This window comes from Nothobranchius furzeri, chromosome 17 (assembly GCF_043380555.1).
Source record: "Nothobranchius furzeri strain GRZ-AD chromosome 17, NfurGRZ-RIMD1, whole genome shotgun sequence".
In the NCBI taxonomy this organism is placed as follows: domain Eukaryota; kingdom Metazoa; phylum Chordata; class Actinopteri; order Cyprinodontiformes; family Nothobranchiidae; genus Nothobranchius; species Nothobranchius furzeri.
This window is the reverse complement of record NC_091757.1, coordinates 24646800-24667053: the sequence shown is the minus strand read 5'-3', so window position 1 is coordinate 24667053 and position 20254 is coordinate 24646800. Positions and strand designations below refer to the sequence as shown.

Below are 20254 nucleotides of genomic sequence, written 5' to 3'. Positions count from 1 at the left end.
TAAGGCTAAAACATGCCCCACCGAAAACCAGCTTGAATGTTTAATAGGAAAAAACCACCGTAAACTAGCTTGATCCCAGCAGGCTTTTTAAAAGAAAATAGCGGTAGAAAACTAAGCTGAACGCGGTTCTGTTTATAGACATTTGTCGTTTGTATAAGTACATTTTAAGCAGAAATCAGCGAGAACGAGCTTGTATGGTGGTCCCGTCATAATTCCCGTGTGTGTGTGTTTATTTAGCGAATAAAGCTTCTCATCATTTGTTTTAAGGTTAACACCCCACCGTAAACTTGCTTGAATGTCTAATAGGAACAAACTCACCGTAAAAGAGCTTGCATCTTATGTAATCATGTAACGAACGCCAAAAATAACGAAAACTAAGTTTAATGTTTATTTAAGTTAATTTTTAAGAAACCACATTACTGATATAATGTTTTTAATTTCATTTTAGGCAGAAAAAAAACACAGAACACAATTTTCATCTCCCATGTTGATAAATTAAAATATTGTTTATTCCATGTTTTATCAACTATGATTTATAATCTGACTTTGTTCTTCTATTCCTCTCTATTCTCATCCAGAACCAGTACCTTTAAGGAGCATCTGTAATTTCATTATGCCCACAGTGTTCTCTGTTGTTAAATGACAATAAAGCCTTGTAATTCTAATTCCCTTTGTCTATAGGACTGCAAGCATCCAGGGTCAGGAGAGGGAGTCAGCGGAAAGCCCACTGCTGAATCCTGGCCCTGGTTTGTCCCCATGGACGAGGTGTTGGGACAGAGGCCTTCCACTATGCCTCCTGTCCTTATTGCTTCCATTCCCGAGGACACTCCAGGGCCAAGTGCAGCAGTGGGTGAGACAGAGGACAGGGAGAGTGGTGGAAGGAAGCCGGACTCCTCATCAGGGAGAAAGGAGAAGGGCTGATGAGCTCCTTGACCTGATCAGGGAGGACATGAGACAACAGAGGGAAGCGGAGGAGAGGAGAGGAAGAAGGATGGACAGATTTTTAGCATTGATGGAAAGGATGGCAGAGAAATGGAGTTTTTTTCTTTTAGTTTCTTCTGGTTCAGGTTCTATATATGTGTTTGAATGTTTTTGTTATTTGTTTAAATGTAATAAAATTTCTATTAATTGATAACTCTTTTTTGATCATTAACAGTTTTATTATTCAGTTTTTAACAAGTAACAACATAGTAAATAAATGTTAGGGGAACACTGTAAGGAATAAAGGTAAAGATAAAAGTAAAATATATACAGTAAACTTGGAAAGCAGGGAGTCTTTGGTGGTGTTGCTAAATCTACTGAACATGGATCATCGAGGTGGATGGAGTGCAGGAACCGGGATCCGTGGCTGAACGTTTCTGGTTGGCAAGTGGAACATCAGACAGAGTGGTCTGCAGAGGGTGCTTCTGGATGCATCATCTCACTGACCACTGCATCGTCCATCAAAAGGGTTTGCTGGGCTGGCTCAATCGACGGCTGTCACATCACTAACATTCAGATATATGCAAAAAAGGAGATCATGAGTATAATACTTGTAACTCTAGCAGATAACAGGACTAAATGATGTTTAAACTAGAGATTCCTACGTAAATTACTTGCCTGTTAACAGTAATTGTGATCTGGTGGTACTTCCTCCAGAGCAGACACCTCAGCAGAAAGTTGGTCCCGCCAGAGGGCACCACTGATTGCCTCCAAACCAGCCTCCCCCTCATCTTCTGGAGCATCATCCTCCAGTTCATCGTCCTGCACCACAATGTCACCAGCACTGAGGCAGATGTTGTGCAGGATGGTGCATGCTGTGATGACCTGTAATAGAGATCAAAATTTAATTTATATTTCATTCCCAAACAAAGATTACACCCAAAGTTTATTTCCACTTTGTGTTAACTTACATGAGGTACAAAGGTGTGGTGGACCTCCAGCGCTTTCAGGAAGATGGTCCTGAACCTGGTCTTCATCATTCCAAAAGCACGCTCGATGATGCAGCGTGCCCTGGAATGATGGCTGTTGAAGCGCTGGGCTCCCACACCTTGAACCACCCGTTTGTAGGGGGTGATGAGGGGGAGTGGATGTTGGAGGCATGGGTACCCTCCATCCGCGAGGATGAAGTGCCCTGGAGGAGGATAGGCTGACTGCCTGTACAGTGGGCTGTGCCGGAGGACCCTGGAGTCGTGGACCGACCCAGGCCAGCCCACATAGGTGTCGATAAAGCGGCCCTGATGGTCACAAACTGCCTGCAGGATGATAGATGGGAACAGTTTCCTGTTTCTGTAGCACTGACCATCAGGACCGCTCTGAGCCTTGATCCGAATGTGACAGCCGTCGATCGCACCTGCTGCTTTCATGAAAGCTCTGTGTCGAGCCAGCCCAGCAAACCCACGAGACACAACCTCCATCTCCTCTGGGGTTTTGGGGAGGTGAATGACCTGGTGGAGGACTGCGACCACATCCTCCGTGACTCGATGGACGATGTTGTGGACAGTTGAGCGAGGCATCCCAAATACTCTTGAGACCACCCTGTAGGATGTTCCACTTGCCAACCAGAACAGAAACACCAGGGTCTCGATTGTGGCACCCCAACCATGTCGCCGATCTTGGTTCAGGAGATTTAGCAACACCACAAAAGACTCCCTGCTCAGACGAAAATCTGGCCTGGGATCTTCCTGGTTAAAAAACCGGTCCAGGACTGGCACACTCATGTTAATCCTACAGTACAGGGGTCTGTTCTGTTAAAAGAAAAGTAGAGAACAATAAAACAATAAAAAAAAAACTGTATAAATGCTTGAGATTTTTAGAAGAGAGCTAGGCATTATTAGGCATAAGTTGAAAAGGACAATACACATTAAACACATTGTAATGCTACTTTTACTATGACATTTATGCACAGAACCAAACATTATGATCAAATACAAACTTCTAAAATGTCATTCCATTAATTATTTTAGATGAATATAGGTTAAATTAACTATATGCATGTTAGTCTACTCTATACTAATGTGTATATTCAGCCACATGTCTTTCTGTTGCTTAAAATATAAATGAAACTAGCACTAAAGTTAACATGTAATGCCTGAAAGCTGGTTCACTAAACAAAAAATAATTTTACCTGGATATGGCTGCTTCTCAGCCTTAAATACAAAGGCCGGTGACGTTTACTAAGCAGTCGCAGCTCCTCAAAAACCAAAAATAAAAGGGAATACTGCTGTGGATCCATTTTCACCTCTGACTAGCTTGTTAGCCTGTTTGCCGCCGTCACGGTAGCTAAGCAACTGGACCTGGGGGCAGGAATAAAAACGAGGCTAGTACTGTCCGAATTCAGAGCCGCTGACTTCCGGTTTTAGCGGTCTAGCAAGGACCCGGCCTTGCTAGACCGGCGAGGATCCGTACTCACAAGCATCCTACCCCTGGATTCGGACACAGCCCACCACACACACACACTACTTTTTCTTCTGTGTTTTTTTAGCAGTAGTGTCATCAGCTCCTGGGTTTAAATACTGCCACACCACCCTTCCTTAAAACGAGGAACAGTTTTGAGCTGTGTGTGGCTAAAATAACCAGACATTCTGCATTTTTCCAATAGGACTACAAAAAATCTTAGCGAGAAGAAAAAATGGCGGATTGGCTCTGTGTTTAGCCGAGGGCCATTACCATATTTGGTAGTTATCCTGACGAAATAAATTACTGATGTAATTGATAATTTGAAAAACTGAACGGGTGGACAAATATGCCCAAAACTTAATTATTAAATATCTAAATAGCAACTCCAGTGAATAATATAAGCCTTTTTGCTCACTTAGACACTTAAAATGTGAAACACGCTGTGTTAATGGATAAAAAAGTGGGTTTTTCATGTTATGTCTCCTTTAAGGAATACCTCGGCTGATGCAGTTGATAAACTTTTCACGGACAAGAAAGTCTCTAAAATATAAATACATGAAAACAACATGACATGAGAATAATTGTAAAACAGCGTGTTTTAGCTGTTTGTCGGCTACAGAAGCGCATTTATAAACAGAAACGTGAAGTTGCCACCTTAAACAGAGCAACAGCGGTTGTGTGTGATACGCTTCTCTGCCACTAGATGGTGATATTGGATAAGAGAAATACTCCGGAAAGAAGCTTTAATGAACTGAACTCTATTGGAATGTTTACTTTGTGAAGCCTTTGTGTGCCTTGAGACGACTCTTGTGATTTGGTGTTATGTAAATAAACTGAATTGATCTCAAATAAAAGCAAAAGGCCTTTGAGCAAAAAGGAAAACAAACCTCCTGAACAAACCCAGAGCTATAAAAAGAGAGAGTTACGACACGCTTTGAACTCACCGACTCGCGGTCCCGTGGTTCATGGAGGTCCCAACAGTCCCAAACATCCCAGCACCTTAAGTCAGTTTGAACGGCGTTTGGTGGGACAAATCACAAAAACTGAATATCGTTACATTTCCCCTGGCGATTTTTGGTAATTATTGAATAATAGTATATATTATATTATATATTATGTCCTAATTCCTTCACATAGTAACCCATTTTTTTCCCCGAGCAGTTGTAGGAAGACAAACACCCGTGACTGTTCTACATTACAGGAATATATAAATGCTAAATGGCCTGTATTTGATATAGCGCCTTCTAGAGTCCTGGAACCCCCCAAGGCACTTTACAACACAATCAGTCATTCACCCAGTCACACACACATTCACACACTGAAGGGGATGAGCTACAATCTAGCCACAGCTGCCCTGGGGCGCACTGACAGAGGCGAGGCTGCCGAGCACTGGCGCCACCGGTCCCTCCGACCACCACCAGCAGGCAATGTGGGTTAACTGTCTTGTCCAAGGACACAACGGCAGCGACAGACTGAGCGGGGCTCAAACCTGCAACCTTCCGATTACGGGGCAAGCTCTTAACTCCTGTGCCACCGTCGCCCCGGTGACAGTCCTAACACACTGTAGAACACATTTAGACCACATACATTACTATAATATACTATAGCAGTAAATCTGATGTAGTAATGCAACACACTGCTCTAATATAAGCATATTTAATCACTTTAAGTCCTACATGAACCCTAAACTCGAGTTGTAATATCCATTTTAAAGTGTTTATTGAAAGCCAGAATTCTGCTCCAGCTAACCTTGAAGAAAACATGCAGCTGTTTATGCTTTGAATGATGATCTATTATGTTCAGTAGAATACATTTTACAATCATTACTTTATATTTGTATGTGAAGACAGTACATGTATCTATAACCCAGTTTATCTGGCTTCTATAGCAACTAATTACAAAGAAAACTTCAATTAAACTGTATGGTTCATCACAGTAGATGAAAAGTGTTAACTGTGAAAAATGAACACCAAACTTGTACAACATGTATAATAGCATTTTAATAAAGCATTTTACCAACATTATGTTTAGTCATTACCAGAGGTGGAAAGTAACAAATTACATTTACTTACGTAACTGTAATTGAGTAGATTTTTTGTATATTTATACTTTTTAAGTCGTTTTTAAAAGCTGTACTTTTACTTTTACTTGAGTAAGTATTTTAAAAAGAATTGTAATTCGCTACATTTTAAATCATATCTGTTACTGAGTAAAAACAAATTATAGGCTTAATAAATTACAAATATTACGTGAAGCAGCGTCGGAACGGAAAGAGACACCTGCATGAGTGCCGCGTCTAAACCGTGGTGGGGGTGGGGGGGTACATTTTTGCTCAAAGACATCAGTTCAGTTCCTCAACTCGCTGTTTACCTCCTCTCTCCCTCCTCTCTTGTGGGTTGGAACCCGCACCTTCGCGCACCGGTGTGACGTCATCAGAATTCTGCTCGGTTCGGTAGCCGGACTCGGTTCCGTGTTTGAAATGTGTTTCCCTACCGCTCCGCACGACAGCAGCAAAATAACGTTTAGCGCTCATAACAAGCGGATTCTCAGCGCTCTGCTCATAAAACAGAAGACCTGCAGGCCTCTGTCAGTTAATCCTGATACTGTTCAGGTGTAAACATTGTGCTCCATCCCTGTGTTTGAACTCAGAAGATGCTTCTTGATGCCGCAGATATGTGATGATTTAGCTTGTTTCTTTATTTTACTCCAGAAAAAGAGATTAAATTATTACAAAAGCAGTTCAATGTAGTTAAATTAGTCATGGTGTGTGTGTGTGTGTGTGTGTGTGTGTGTGTGTGTGTGTGTGTGTGTGTTACACATATAGGACTGCATGGTTTCATCAAATCCATGCAGTCATATATCTTGGCTGAAGTAATGGCTCAGGAAAATAACATATATAACACATATATAACATATATTTCATAAATAATGACGTCTCTGCAGCCTCTTAGAGAAACATGACAAAAAGAACAACTTTTCCTCGTTAGACATGTGACATTTGAGTAGGGCTGCAACAAACGATTATTTGGATAATCGATTAATCGGATGGGGTCTCGACACGATTAATCGATTAATCGGATTACATGGGGAAATTTTTAAAAACTGCTAGGGAAACGTTATTTCTCTCCTTCCTTCACTTTATTTAACACAACATTATTAGAAAACAGTTCAATAGCAGAAAAACAACATGCCATCACCTAAATTGTCTTATAAGGTGTATAGACAGAGACCCTAAGCTACATCTATCTGTGACCTAAAATGCTTCGTCCAAGTTAAACAGCTTAAAGAGCAATTCTCATCTGTTTTGTTTGATCTCATCTGTAGACATTTATTATAACTGGGGATGTCAAACAACCAATTTTTAAATGTAATTAAACATAGGCTGTGAATTAATCAAAATTGATCACTATTTCCAAAAATGACTGAAAAAATAAGTTGTCACACACTCCATGGAAACTTTCAGAGAATCCACAAATAGTGGCTTTCAAATGGTTTTGTTACTTTCTGCAAGTTTAGAAAAGCAGCAGATGAGACAGCATGTCTGATAATTTAGTTTTTCATCTGATAATATTAGAACATGTCAGTAAAGTCTGAGGGGCTTTTATAAACACTGTATAACTAACACTACTGGAGAGGGCATGAATTACACAGAGGCTTCTGGGGAGCCCAGTTATTGGGTGGGGGGTGGGGGTGGGGCATTTTGCCTTGGCCCCCAAAATGTCTTGAAACGGCCCTGGCTGTGTGACAGAGTTTTGAAGGTGATCTGAATTGTATCAGATGTATAAATATTACATGTGTGTAACTTATTGTTTTATAGGTAAAAACGTGTAGTGGAGATAAATCTACCTACATTTTACTTTTCAACACTTTGTTTTGTTTTCTTGTTTTTATTGAACTATTTTCCTGTCCTGTCTGTCTCTCATCTTCCTGCATCTCCTCTTAATTGTCCAGAAAGTCTGTTGCCTGGATTCTTACTTTTTCACCTCATCAGTTACTTCTGAGCAGATCTAAGGGATCTCCTGACCGCAAAGCGCAGAGCGCGTTTTCGATGCTGCGTGAGGTGAAATCACCGCAGCACAGGTGATGAGCTCGGCAGTAGCAGAGCGCTTCAGGCACAAATAAGACAGAAAGTAGAGCACATGTGCAGACATGAACGATCGTGTGCTAATTATAGTTTTTTGGTTGCGCCACTTTGAGAATGGACCGTGCGCTGGAAGCAGCTGCCTGGATCGCTGCGCAGCAATGTGCTGTGCTGCTCTCTGCTCAAGAGTCCAAAAATGATATAATATAGAAAACTTTTTTCCGACTCCCCTGGATGTGTAGGATATACAGCTCCCCCATAATTCGATCCCTGCTCCTGGATGAAAAGCCGGACATTTTCATCAATACAAGAACCCGCAGTCCGGACGCCCGGACAGAGAGTGAAAAGTGGACACGTCCGGGGAAAACGGAACGTACGGTCACCCTAGTCCTCATAAAGCGGGAAATTATAGATACAGTATTTTGCTCGTGCCCTGGGCCCTTTAGAGTTCGTGGGCCCTGGGCAATTGCCCAGTTAATCCGGCCTTGGGCGGATCCGGTTTGCAGCAGCGCGAGTCCCCCCCCCCGCTCATCTAATAAGCGTCGCGCTCACGACTTTAGACTCTTTTTTTTTACGAGCTCAGGGCATGTCTAGCCTGTGTAATAATCCGGGACTTGGATGAATCACTTTTGAAACGTTTTTAATTTACCCGGACACAGAGTTCTCTCCTTCCTCGCTGATGATCCCGACATGCTTGCGTTTAAGACGCTGCATCATCCCGTGCCATGCTAAGTCTGACCTAAACGTTGCAGGTAACGCATGTCTTCGCCTGATTTAACTGAAAATGCTCCCAAACTTAAAAAGCTTTTACTTTTTTGACTCTCGCTGCTTCTGCCATGTTCCTCTTCCAAACAACTGCCGGCTCTGCCTCGCGCTGATCTGTCTGCGCGCAACGGCGGGCGGGAAGGGGGGGCGCTTTTGGAAGAGTTGTGCGACACAACGAATCGATGACGCAATTCGTTGCCAATGCTTTTAGTAATCGATTTTCATCGAATTTATCGATTCGTTGTTGCAGCCCTACATTTGAGAACAGGTAGATGGAAAAAAACAAACTGGTAAACACACTAATAAACTCAGGGTCTTTAATTGAACAACATTTCTAAATTAGAGCTGCATGTAGGCAGGTGGTGTGTGTGTGTGTGTGTGTGTGTGTGTGTGTGTGTGTGTGTGTGTGTGTGTGTGTGTGTGTGTGTGTGTGTGTGTGTGTGTGTGTGTGTGTGTGTGTGTGTGTGTGTGTGTATGTGTGTGTGAGTCTGTGTGTGTGTGTGTGCGTGTGTGTGTGTGTGTGTGTGTGTGTGTGTGTGTGTGTGTGTGTGTGTGTGTGTGTGTGTGTGTGTGCACGCTCAAGAGATTCTGTGGGCTCAGTTCACTTCTATTTTCCTGGTCCTCTCGCCAGGTTCTCACTGGTTTCAGCCGCTTCCTTGAGAACTTGCATCAACATGGCCGTCTTCTTCATAGACTCCTCCATCCTCATTGGGTTTGATTCTGGAAGGTTCTGATGGGCAGTGAATCAGACCAGTTATTAGTTACCGTTTTAATTTCAACAATAAAATATTTGTTTAGTTTAGAAACAAAAATGCACAAACACACAGAGGGGTTGGCTCTGCTCCGGTTACCATGTCTAAAACTCAATAATCACTGTGGTGGTGTCACTACAAAACCAGTGTTATGTGTACCAGTGTGTTGCTGTAATTGATTATTCTGCCGGGCATACCCCAACTCTCTCCTGATGGCTGCTGGAGATAGTTGCAGGCGCTGCCCCAGAACACAGGAACCCCAAGGAGACTGCAACCAGGAAGGCCCCTGCCCCCCTCGAGAGGCGCAGAGGATCGCCCCGGGGGGCCACAACCAGCAGCCGGCAGAGTCCCGGGAGATATCAGCGGCAAGCCCACAGGCCCGCCCGCAGACTCCCACCCCCTAGCCGGCCGAGCCCGGGACCCAGCGACCCGGGACCCACGAACACTCAGGCAGACCAAGGCACCACACTCCACACCAGGTGTGGCAGGAGGAGGGGGGACGAAGATCTATATCATCAAGAGAAGTTCCAGGAGAGGGGAGGAGTCAAAGGCCCCACCTGACATATACAGTCATACACAAACACAGTCACACACTCCCTCCCTCATGCTCACACATGCACACACAACCCAAGATTTACAAAAATGCACGCCGGACACCCACTCATGCTCCCCATACACACCCTATTCACTCTGGTCCTGGTACTGCTGCACATGGGGTACAACCATCACCGGTTACCAGAGTTTGACCCTTTCTACTGGGGTGCTGATGAGCAGGCTCCCCCGCCCAACACTGAGCACAGCAACCCACCACCCCAGACCCCAACCAGACGGCCAGATCTCCCTCCTAGCCTGCAGCCCCAGGAAGCCAAGCAACAACAGAGGTGTGCTAAGACCAGTGCTGGGCAAGTTACTTCAAAACTGTAATGCATTATTTATTACTTGTTACCCTCAATTTAAAGTAATTACTTACATTACAATATTACTGATTTTAAAATGTATGGCATTACACTACTTTTGCATTACTTGAAGTAACTTTCATCAGAACAACATCAGTATGAATCTGGTCATGTGACGCTCAGTGAGCTCATGACATATATGTGGAAGGTGATGTGGTGTCTGAGCTAGGGTTGCTGTTAAAAACAGTCAGATATAATAACAGTGCTTTAAAATGATTGTTTATTAAATAAAAGCAACAACAATCTGTACTCTCAGCACGCTGCCATCTTAGATTACCTGAGCAGGGAGTGAGGTGGTGGGGGCTCCAAGCCTATATTATCCTTGGTCCCCAAATGCCTTGATACGGCCCTGGATGTGGGACTGACTTCTGGGGTGATCTGTTTCTATCACATGTATAAATATTAAATGCTTATATGTTATTGCTTTTCACTGGTAAACATGTGTGTTGGGGATAAATCTACCTACTTTTTTCTTTTCAAGCACTTTGATTTGTTTTCTTGATTTTATGTGAATAATTTCCGGCCCTTTCTCTCTCTAACCTTCCTGCATGCTGCATGTTTTCTCCGTCTTCCAGAAAAACTGTTTTCTAGATTTCCTACTTTCTAACTAATCAGCCAAAGGGATCTACCGAATGCAAAAAAATTTAAAAAAAAGCTTCGCGCTGCGCTCCAGCAGCAATGAGTTGAAATCACCGGCGCACAGATTATGAACTCAGCTGAAAAGTACATGAAGTACCAGAGAATATGGGCGGATATAAACGATCGCAAACGAATGACTTTGTTTTGGTGGAGCGATTTTGTGAATATAACAGCGGCCGTGCGCAGGACGCAGCTGGAGTATTTGAGCCGTTACCGCTGCGTCCTCTCTGCTCATAGAATGCCCGCTAAGCTGAGTCCATAAATGACGTCATATATGTGGATACTGGATCTTTTTTCAGGCTTCCCGCAATTTGAATTTTTAGGAAACCCACATCTTGATTCTGGGTTTAAAAATGCGGTTTAATTACCGCGTTACTGACAGTTGTACCGAGTAAATATTACCATTTTCTTTCCCTGTAATGCCTTACATTACCACATTACGGCAAAAAGCAATGCGTTACAGTAATTAATTACTTTTGTACCGCGTTACTCCCAACACTGGCTAAGACCCCTAGTCTCCCTCCACCTGCTCCAATATAGTGTTAATGTGTGTTGATGAGGTGTATTCCATGGCTCCATCAAAAAAAACTTAATTTTTGATAAAAATTTGAACGAAACAGATTGGATTGTATGAAAGGTGTTTCAAACTGCTGTGTCTCATTGACCTAGTTTAGTAACAACATTGTGAAATGATTTAGGATATTTGACTAATTTACCTAAGAGCTATTGAAAAAAAATCCCATAATTTTGGAATAAAATCCTAATAAAAAAGATCAGATTGTGTGAAATGTGTTAGTACTGTTGTGTCTTGTATATGTAGTTCAGTAACACAAGTCAGAAGTAATTTTGAGTCATTTAGGAAATTATTCTGGAAGTTTTTAATTTTTTTGTACTCGTTTACAAAGGACTACAAATTAGTTGATAGTCCCTAAGCGAACCACCGTTCCCATTAGCGAGTCGCCAGAACTCGGGTTACCGCTGTCTGTGCCGCAGTGCACAGCATGAGGACTTATCGCTGACCGTGTAAACCAATATCTGTAAAATATCCAACGTCCAACTTCAAGCTAACTTCACCGCGGTGAACGGTACTTCTGAATTTTATTAAAATTCCGTTGTTTTCCTTTTCTCAATTAAAAACAACTTTGGGAGAGGAGATTATGTGGTGACGTCATATATTTGACGTGCCGATTTCTAGTTTGTAGTCATGCTAATTACGAATGTTTACAAGCTGATAAATCTCAAAGTACGTGACTGGCGTGGCTGAAACACCCATCATTAGTTTCCATTTAAGTTGCAGTACAACATGTGTGTGATCCAGGGTCTAAGGCAAAGCGGATTAGAAAATAGCGTTTTTAGCCCCGCTGACTTGCATTCATTTTTGGTTTTTCCGGGCACCCACGATGCGGAAGTGATTTAGAAAGTCTGGGTTTGGTTACTACATACAGTCCAGTTGCAAGTAGAGGTTCGTGTCTGTGGTGAATCACCTTTAACAGCTCTCTCTTCCTCTCTTCACCGGGGGACATCAAGGACCACATCCCGAAGCCGATGCCCACACAGGTTACCACCGCGGTGGAGGTCAGGACAGTCCGCATCCCGCTCATCCCGAGCAAATAGGAGATCCTGGAGGTGTCTCCGGTTCTGGTCCGAGGAGCAACACACAACTCAAACGAATTTGCTCTTATAGCTTAGAACGCCGCTCCGGTGTTACACCTAAATGCGTCCCTATGGAACTGATGACATAAGGAGTCCTTTGTGTGTGCTTTGCGTATGTGAGGGTTTATTTACAACCTAAACACGTGTAAGTATGACGTTAGGTGGTCAGTATGTGTTTGCCGTGCTGAAAATGAAGAATAGGAAGCCAGGAGTTTTATTGTATTGTCATTGCAGCGAACAGGGGGCGTATTTTGGAATTGTAAGATGTTCAAGGAAGGTCCCGCCTTTCTTGCCTCTGATTGGCTAGGTGGGCTCTACTACGATTGGCTATTTCATTTAGCAGTAAACGTCATCTCTTGCTAAGTGCACTGTCCTCTTACCACCAACAGAACAGCTGGTTTGAGGAATTTATTTATTTATTTTTTTAAAAGAAAATAAGAACTTAGCGCCATTCTTTCCTGTTTTGCTAAAGTTTTTTTTTGTCTTTGATGAAAAAACTGAAAAATGTAAGAAGTGAACTTATAAATCTTGTTGCATTTATCACACTGTGGGACTTACTTTATGTCTATGGCTCTAAAGCATTGAGGTTATCTTATTACAGCAGAGTACATAGGAGAAACTTATGAAATATAATAAAACTGCCCTATTTTACCGTGTGCAGCAGGTCTGTCTCTTATAGAATAATGAAAACTGCTGAAAAATAGGTCTAAATCATAATCAGTTTTGGATGAATTGTTTGAATGCTGTTTCTCTTTATAGTTTATTATTCTGCTTCCGCACGTTTTTCTGGCATTTAACTACTTCCACAATTCTTCAACTATTTACACAATTCTGGTATCAAAACGTTCAGCTCGTTCAGCTTATGCCGGCAATGACTTTTGGTATTAAAATTTTTTATACTTTTTGAGATATTGAGCTTTTTCCGCAATTTTTGGTCCCATTGAAATTAATGGGATTGCTCAATTTTCAGCTAAATTCTATCACTTTTTTGAACTCTTACTCTTATAGGTTAACTTTAACCGAGAGACTTCATTCAAGTTTCAACAAACTCACAAGACTTTCAGCTATTACTGGTTAAAAAATATTTTACATATATATTACAGTTTTTCTAAAATCACAGGTAGAAGTTGAGGTACGGCTTGAGGTTTTCAGAAAAAATCACAAAAAATTTAATGGGCAGAGATAGGAGCAATGACCCTCTTTTGCTCCGTTTCTGGCATTGTCCTGAGAAAACCATTGGTCTGATTGAAATGAGACGCACGCTGACTTGCAGCTAATGGATATACCTTCGTTTTAAGCTATAAATCATGAATGTACTCCAAATGTGGTCGTACGGTTCGTTTGTTTGAGGATATTTAAAGAGCAAGTCAACCCCTACCAGAGTCTAACTCCACTCCCACTTCATGTTTGAAAAATGCAACACATGCTGTTGCCTGGCAGACCGAGAAGGCGGAGCTGCTAACAAATACACACACACACAGGCTCACGACAGAATTGTGACATCATAATGTACCAGTTTACATCATAGCATACCTCTTAGCCAATAGCGGTGGCAGATTTAAATTAAAATACAGTGCAGAGTTTTTTCCTGACAAGGGCACAACACTGCCAGTTTTAGGCAGAATATTTAAATTTTAACTAAGATGCACTGAAGTGCCAAATTATTGACGACACGTGTCTGCAGCACGATTAGACACTCGTTTATTTAGTTTATCAGCAAAAAAAAAGTATATTTGGGGGTGACTTGCTCTTTAAATAACAAAAATGTTTCCCACCACTCTAAACTGAAAATTCCGCAACTTTTGTTTGACCATCACATCTTCTGTGAACAACTCTTTCCAACACCCAGACCGTTTGAAGTACCGAAACAAATCATATCTCAAAAAGTAGGAATTTTTGTCAGCTTTTCAGAATGGGTTTCATTTTGTCCTTAAGTGTTACGATTCTTTCTCTACAAGCCTCAGAAAGAGGAGAGACCCTGATTCTGTCTCATTGAAACCCATGTTAAAGGAACAGAGATTTTCTCCTCCGATCAGCTTCAGACAGCTAAAATGTTCTCGTCATAGCTTCTGGACCAGGGGTGTCCAATCCTGGTCCTGGAGGGCTGGTGTCCTGCATGTTTTAGTTTGAACTCTGTTTCATCACACCTGATTTCAATCAGCAGCCACTTAACAGGCTTCTGCAGAGCCTGATGAGCTGCTGCACAGGTGTTTCAACCACTGAATCAAGTCTGTTGGAGTAGAAAAACCACAAAACCTGCTGGATACCGGCCCTCCAGGACCAGGATTGGCAGTAGCGGTTTTAGGCATGGGCAGACAGGGCAGTTGCCCGGGGCGGCATTTTTTCATGACACAAAAGGGGCACAGAAGCGCTGAGTAAAAAAATAAAAAAGAAAGAAATCTGCGCCGCAACGAGGTTTTCTATTATCTGTCATATGACAGTGTCTGGATTGGAAACAGCAAGTTGGCGCCCCCTGCAGCTGCAGGCGCTCCTGCTGACTGAGAGGGTTCAGGTGCACCGTGTGTGTATGATGAAGAGGAAGGGGAGAGGTGCGGCGGGGGAATTCACCTCTGGGTCTTTCCCAAATGAAATGAGCGGGTAGGGGCTGAATCAACTGTATTAACATGGCTAAAGTCAATCACACCTTGATGTTCTTCCATTTAACGCACATTTCATTCATAATATCATAAACACAGGCCTATCACTCTTTCAGGTTTTTCTGAATTGTGTGAAATGGCCAAATAAAAAAAGGAAAAACAAAACGATTTTGTGGTCACCCCCCCCCCCCCCCCCATTAAGGTCGAATTGTTTAGTCCTGACTAAAGGAAACTTATTGAGTCAAGAGCCAAACAGAAGAGATGAACATAAAAAGGCTAAAACCACCAGGTGCCCCATTCAGGAATAAAAAGAAAAAAAGAGGAGAAAGATAAAGGTATGTAGCTCTCATGATGCATGTTTTCAATGTTTTGAACCAGTTAACTGGGATTTTAATGGTTACATTCGGTCAGCTAATTGCTAACAGAGCTAATGGGGCTGAAATATTGAAACGAATATTCAAATGGTTCAAAAAAAGTCCTTGAATCGTTTTTTACTGATTCAAACTAGGATTTGTTAAATGCTCGCTGCAGCCTGTGGCCTGCCTGAACAACAACAAACACATGTTGATCATGTTCACATAATAATAAATAAAACAACTCTACAAGCAGAAGAAAACTCCCCAGTCACCACTAACTATCCTGTTTATTTATTGCAGATGGCTGCACTGATTATTTTTTACATGATTTGTTCTGTAAAAGTTGGCATTTTTGGTAGTCTACAGTTTTTTATGTCAGTTTAAATTACAATTTCAGGGGCAATTCTAAAATATTATGGATCATGATAAAGATCTATTGGAGATCTACCCCAACTTTTGGACTGCTCTGCCAGTCACTGTGGCTCAAGCTGAGAGGAGCTTTTCAAAACTTGATCAAGTCATACCTGAGGTCACCTATGTTTCAGGGGCGGCTCACTCACCTGGCTTTGATTAGTATCAATCACTCAGTAGGGGAGCAGATTTCATATGATGACATTATTGATGACTAGTCGTTCTAATAAAACATGCCTGTTTGTAGAAAACAGGCATGTGTTCGTGCAGGTGGGGTGGTGGTGGTGGTGGTGGTGGTGGTGGTGGTGGGGGGGGGGGGGCTCAAAGGGGGCCTCGCCCGGAGAGTAATTCCATGTAGAACCGCCACTGAGGATTGGACACCCCTGTTCTAGACAATTCATGGTATGCACATAAAAATTCACACAGATGACCATCAAAGCCTTCTGCCGCTCACGCTTTTGAAATTTTCCAATAGGTGCAGCAGTTTCTGAATGGCGATGAGACGTGTCAGAGGTCTGAAATGACATCTGAGCAGCTGAGTTCTGTTAAATGCATGATATATGAAATATTGAAACAAAAATTTCCACCGACCACATCTTTTATAGTACAATAAGGATATTCTCAAATTCGTTAGGTAATTTTGTCCGCTTCGAAGTGCTGTCTTCGGTTTTGCTGTTGGTATTACATTTTTTGTGCTACAATCCCCAGAAGGAGGACTGTGCCAGCTTTCATCTATTTAAACCCCGTTAAAAAGAAGCACCTGTGGCCAAAAGACAGCTGAAAAGTTCTCATCATTTCTTCTAGAACATTTGTTTTAGGCACACAATACTCCACACATGACCATCAAAGCCTTCTGCCGCCCACCCTTTTTGAATTTTACAATTCGGTGCAGTACTTTTCGAATGGTGATGAGAAGTTTGACAGGTCCAATTTCACTTCTGAAGGACAGATTTAAAGTCTTCTCTCATGTTTTGCCAGTCTTAAGGTCACTCTTGAGGACTGTTAGAAGTCCACCAACCATGTCTCTGCCTCCTCTGGTGGCAAGTTGCAGCTTTAAAACAGTCTCAAACCCCTCTCCAGTGGTGTGTATGAGCAAAGGAAATGGCAGTATCCCTCAGGCAGAAGTCGCTTTTCTAATGAATTAAACATAATGTTAGTATATCACTCAGTTTTTCTAAAGGCTAACTTACAGTACACTTTATTTGAACTTTAATACAACAAAGTAACTGGCAGAGGCTTAACCTATCAGCACAACAAAGACCGTTGAGTACCTGCGTCGATGCCTCAGCCAAAACCATTTAATACTGGAGCCGTGCTCTCTGACATAATCCTAACCTCAAGATGATCTGGGATGATGTTCTCCAAGTTCTCCGTAGCACAAACATGACACCAGCGACACCTAACATTCATGGCTGTATAAACACATAATCACACATACACACACGCACAGTAATTATTGCTAGTTGTAATTAACATACACTTGATGTTAATGCACCAATCTTGTTAATTAATTACCATAAAATGAAGGAAATGATCTCTGTCATTCTGTCTGTCTCTCAGAAGCACACGCACACGCACATATCCACTTCTGCGCCACCCACCACCATCACTATTACATTTTTAAAAATTTAATTAATTCAAAAAGGAAATAAGATAAACAAAAAAGGCGAATCAGTAGAAACATTTGAATAAAAAAAACATTGTCTGCCTCGTTTTTATAAAAATATCAAAATCACCAACATTACATTCCTTATTTACCTTTAATATAATTTATGAGACTTTGAATATGACTCCTAAGATTGTTTTTTCACCCTTTGAATGTCCTTCCTATTCATTGTAAATCTATTGTTGGTGGATAACTCTCCATTTAGCTAACGTGGCTTTTGAAAAGCTAATGTTAGCTTTCTCACAAAGACATATTTACCTCTACTCAGATAACCACACCAGAGTGCACGTCAACGCTGCTGCCACACTGTGTGGCAGACAGAGCCCGCGCTGCCGTTTCGGATCGATCGAGCGTCAGAGGCATTGAAGTGTCAGCATGTTAATCAACCATAACTCCTTGAATTCTGACCCGGTTTTGATGTGTAGTTTTTCCCTGCAAACGTCACACATGTAGCTCTGATACAGGACACGTTTTAGTGTTTTTAAAAACAGTGGGTTTGCTGTGGGTACATTTGTGACTCTTGTCCAGAGCTTAGTGTCAAAACTTATAGAAAAAAAGGATCATATAATATACATATAATCAGGGCTGGACTGGGACAAAAATTCAGCCCGGGCATTTTGACTGGAGACCGGCCCATCACCTGTTTTTTTTTTTTTGAAAAGACATTAAGCCTTACGCTGTTTCTGACACACTCCAACGTACACTTTCTTATTGGTAGTATTTATGTATCAATATAATAAACGTAAACCTACACCATCCTTCCTATCCTGGTATTCTAAAACGTAGGCCTGGGGGTAAATGATTATTTTTTAAACGATTATTCTGACGATTATTTTATCGAATTGTCGACTATTCTAATGACTATTTAGATGATTAATCTAGCGATTATTTTTCTATTGCACAATTAACAAAAACCAAAAAATCTCAAATAAATTCCTCCAAAAATTGATAAGTTGTTACTGTAAGAGAATAAACACTACAGGCCTTCCATTTTGTATAACACTGCTTTTATTGTGTTGGTTGGTTATGTTCTGGTGACGTGTAGAACTTGGGAGTGCAGGCTGCTGCCTGAGAGGTGGTTGGAGACGGAGTGTCTCCATGCTGCTTTGTTTTGGTCACTTATGTGCGTGAGGCGAGTGGTGTTACGACTCTTCCTGGGGAGTTTGGCTCGTGTGCAAAAAGGATGGGACAATAACGGGATTTAAAAGTTAAAATGATGATCAGGTTTATTTACAACTACAAAAAAACATAAATCTTTCCATCCACAGGTTGGGAATAATAAAACTAATTCTGCCCGTGGGGAATTAAAACAAAAGTACAAATAAGTAGGGATGTCCCACTGGGCAAAGATTACTGGGTTCTGGACCAAAATAAGGATCTCCAAAGGTCCAAACTCTAAACTGGGTGGTTAAACCAAACTCAAGGTGATATTTTATACTAAACCAAAAACCCACAACACTCTAAATGTAATAAAAGGGAGATCTGCACCACAAAAAAGATGAACTCTAAACCAAAACGTAACAGCTTATCCCAACGCAAGAAGCTGTTAGCGAAAATGCTAACAGTAGCTTTACCAACGTTAAGTTCAGGTTACCAAGTTTAAATAAACCAAAAACACCCAGCAGCAAACAGACCAGCACGGAGGAGAGACTGTTACCACCAAAACAGCTCTCCTAATGTCTGAAAGAAGCTCCTTTATGAAGGGAGAAACGCTCCCGGTGATGTCCTACATCTGCGGTAGAGACGAAGCAGCGCATCTGACCACGGAAGTTGTTGTCCGTTGCCGGGAGACGAAGGCAGGCAAAACAGGAAAGGAATCTCGTAGCGGACGGACATTGTTCCGGGTCTTCGGTATTTGGTGGAGATGTTAGTGAAGGCGGAGAAGAGGGTGAACTAGAGGAAAAACAGGCAGATTCCTCCTCTATTCACAAACTCCTGGGGATGCAACAAGTGGGCGCGGTGCGTCGACTTCCGGATCTGACGTCAACAAATTTTTAGAATCGAGCCGGCGTGGACGTCATCAATGCGTCGCCACAGCTCTACTAAAAAGTACTTGGTAAAAAGTAAAAAAGACCACTTGATGAAGGTAACACCCCAACAATCTCTAACACTTCGTAGAGACCTGTCATTAAAACAAAGAGAACTATTAATCTAAAATGAATATTAATATTAAAAAAAGACATTTATGGAAATTTTTATTATTTGTTTTATTACCACACCAACTAGGAAATATTTTTACAATACGTTTAAAAAAGAAAGGAGATAGAGAAAGGTGAGATAAAATAACTTAATTGACCTTTTGAGGTCTTTTTAGAGATCGTACTGATGCAGTATCTAGAAAATGTGGGGAAAAGGCTGACATCATATACAGTATTTACTTCTGTAACTATTTGTTAATATGTTAATACGAGTTGCAGTATTTATAGCTATCCTTTTAGGGTGTGTAATTGTTGGATGGAATCTTTAACAAAACACATAATTAATAAATTTTTTGTGTATGATTGTGTGCATTTAGAATATCTATATTAAAGTCTCCACAAACACTAACTTATGATTATTTGTATTTAATTCTACTGTACATTTCTGAAATTTTGTTCTGAAAAATAATTCATTATTAATAATTAATTATGAAATATTTTGTTTACAAATGAAATTCTTACCTTCTTAACTAAATATTTAACATCCAAACTAAATATTTAACTTTTTAACTAAATACTTTGATTACAAACTAAAAATTTACCTTCTTAAATATATATTTAGCATCCAAATGAAATATTTAACTAAATATTTAGTTTACAAACCAAATATGTATCTTCTTACCAAAATATTTCACTTTTTAACTAAATATTTCACTTGCAAACTAAGTATACATGTTTTTATAAATGTTAAATGTTTTCCCAATAGTTTGAAGTTGAAACATTTCTTAATGAATAAACAATGACTTTGAAATATTAATTCCCTTTTAATTTCTCATATGACAGGCTAAATAACAAACATTAT

At 41.2% G+C, this 20254-nt stretch overlaps 2 protein-coding genes and 1 long non-coding RNA gene across 3 annotated transcripts; 1 reads left to right on the top strand and 2 right to left on the bottom strand.

Annotated features, from left to right (window-relative positions):
* Nucleotides 1–491: 491 nt before the first annotated feature.
* On the bottom strand, nt 492–5885 carry LOC129160761 (uncharacterized). Its single transcript, XM_054737777.2, has 4 exons — nt 3107–5885; nt 1893–2726; nt 1600–1806; nt 492–1487 (listed from the first exon to the last, which is right to left on the bottom strand). The coding sequence occupies exons 1-3, from the start codon at nt 3212–3214 to the stop codon at nt 1603–1605; spliced, it is 1146 nt and encodes a 381-aa protein (XP_054593752.1). The 5' UTR covers nt 3215–5885; the 3' UTR covers nt 492–1487; nt 1600–1602.
* A 2642-nt stretch (nt 5886–8527) lies between these two features.
* Nucleotides 8528–12190, bottom strand: uqcc3 (ubiquinol-cytochrome c reductase complex assembly factor 3). The gene is made up of 2 exons (XM_054737785.2): nt 12056–12190; nt 8528–8954 (listed from the first exon to the last, which is right to left on the bottom strand). The coding sequence occupies exons 1-2, from the start codon at nt 12170–12172 to the stop codon at nt 8832–8834; spliced, it is 240 nt and encodes a 79-aa protein (XP_054593760.1). The 5' UTR covers nt 12173–12190; the 3' UTR covers nt 8528–8831.
* Nucleotides 11506–12876, top strand: LOC129160764 (uncharacterized). The gene is made up of 2 exons (XR_008561253.1): nt 11506–11656; nt 12099–12876. It is a non-coding gene; the product is annotated as an uncharacterized lncRNA (long non-coding RNA).
* Nucleotides 12877–20254: the final 7378 nt, after the last annotated feature.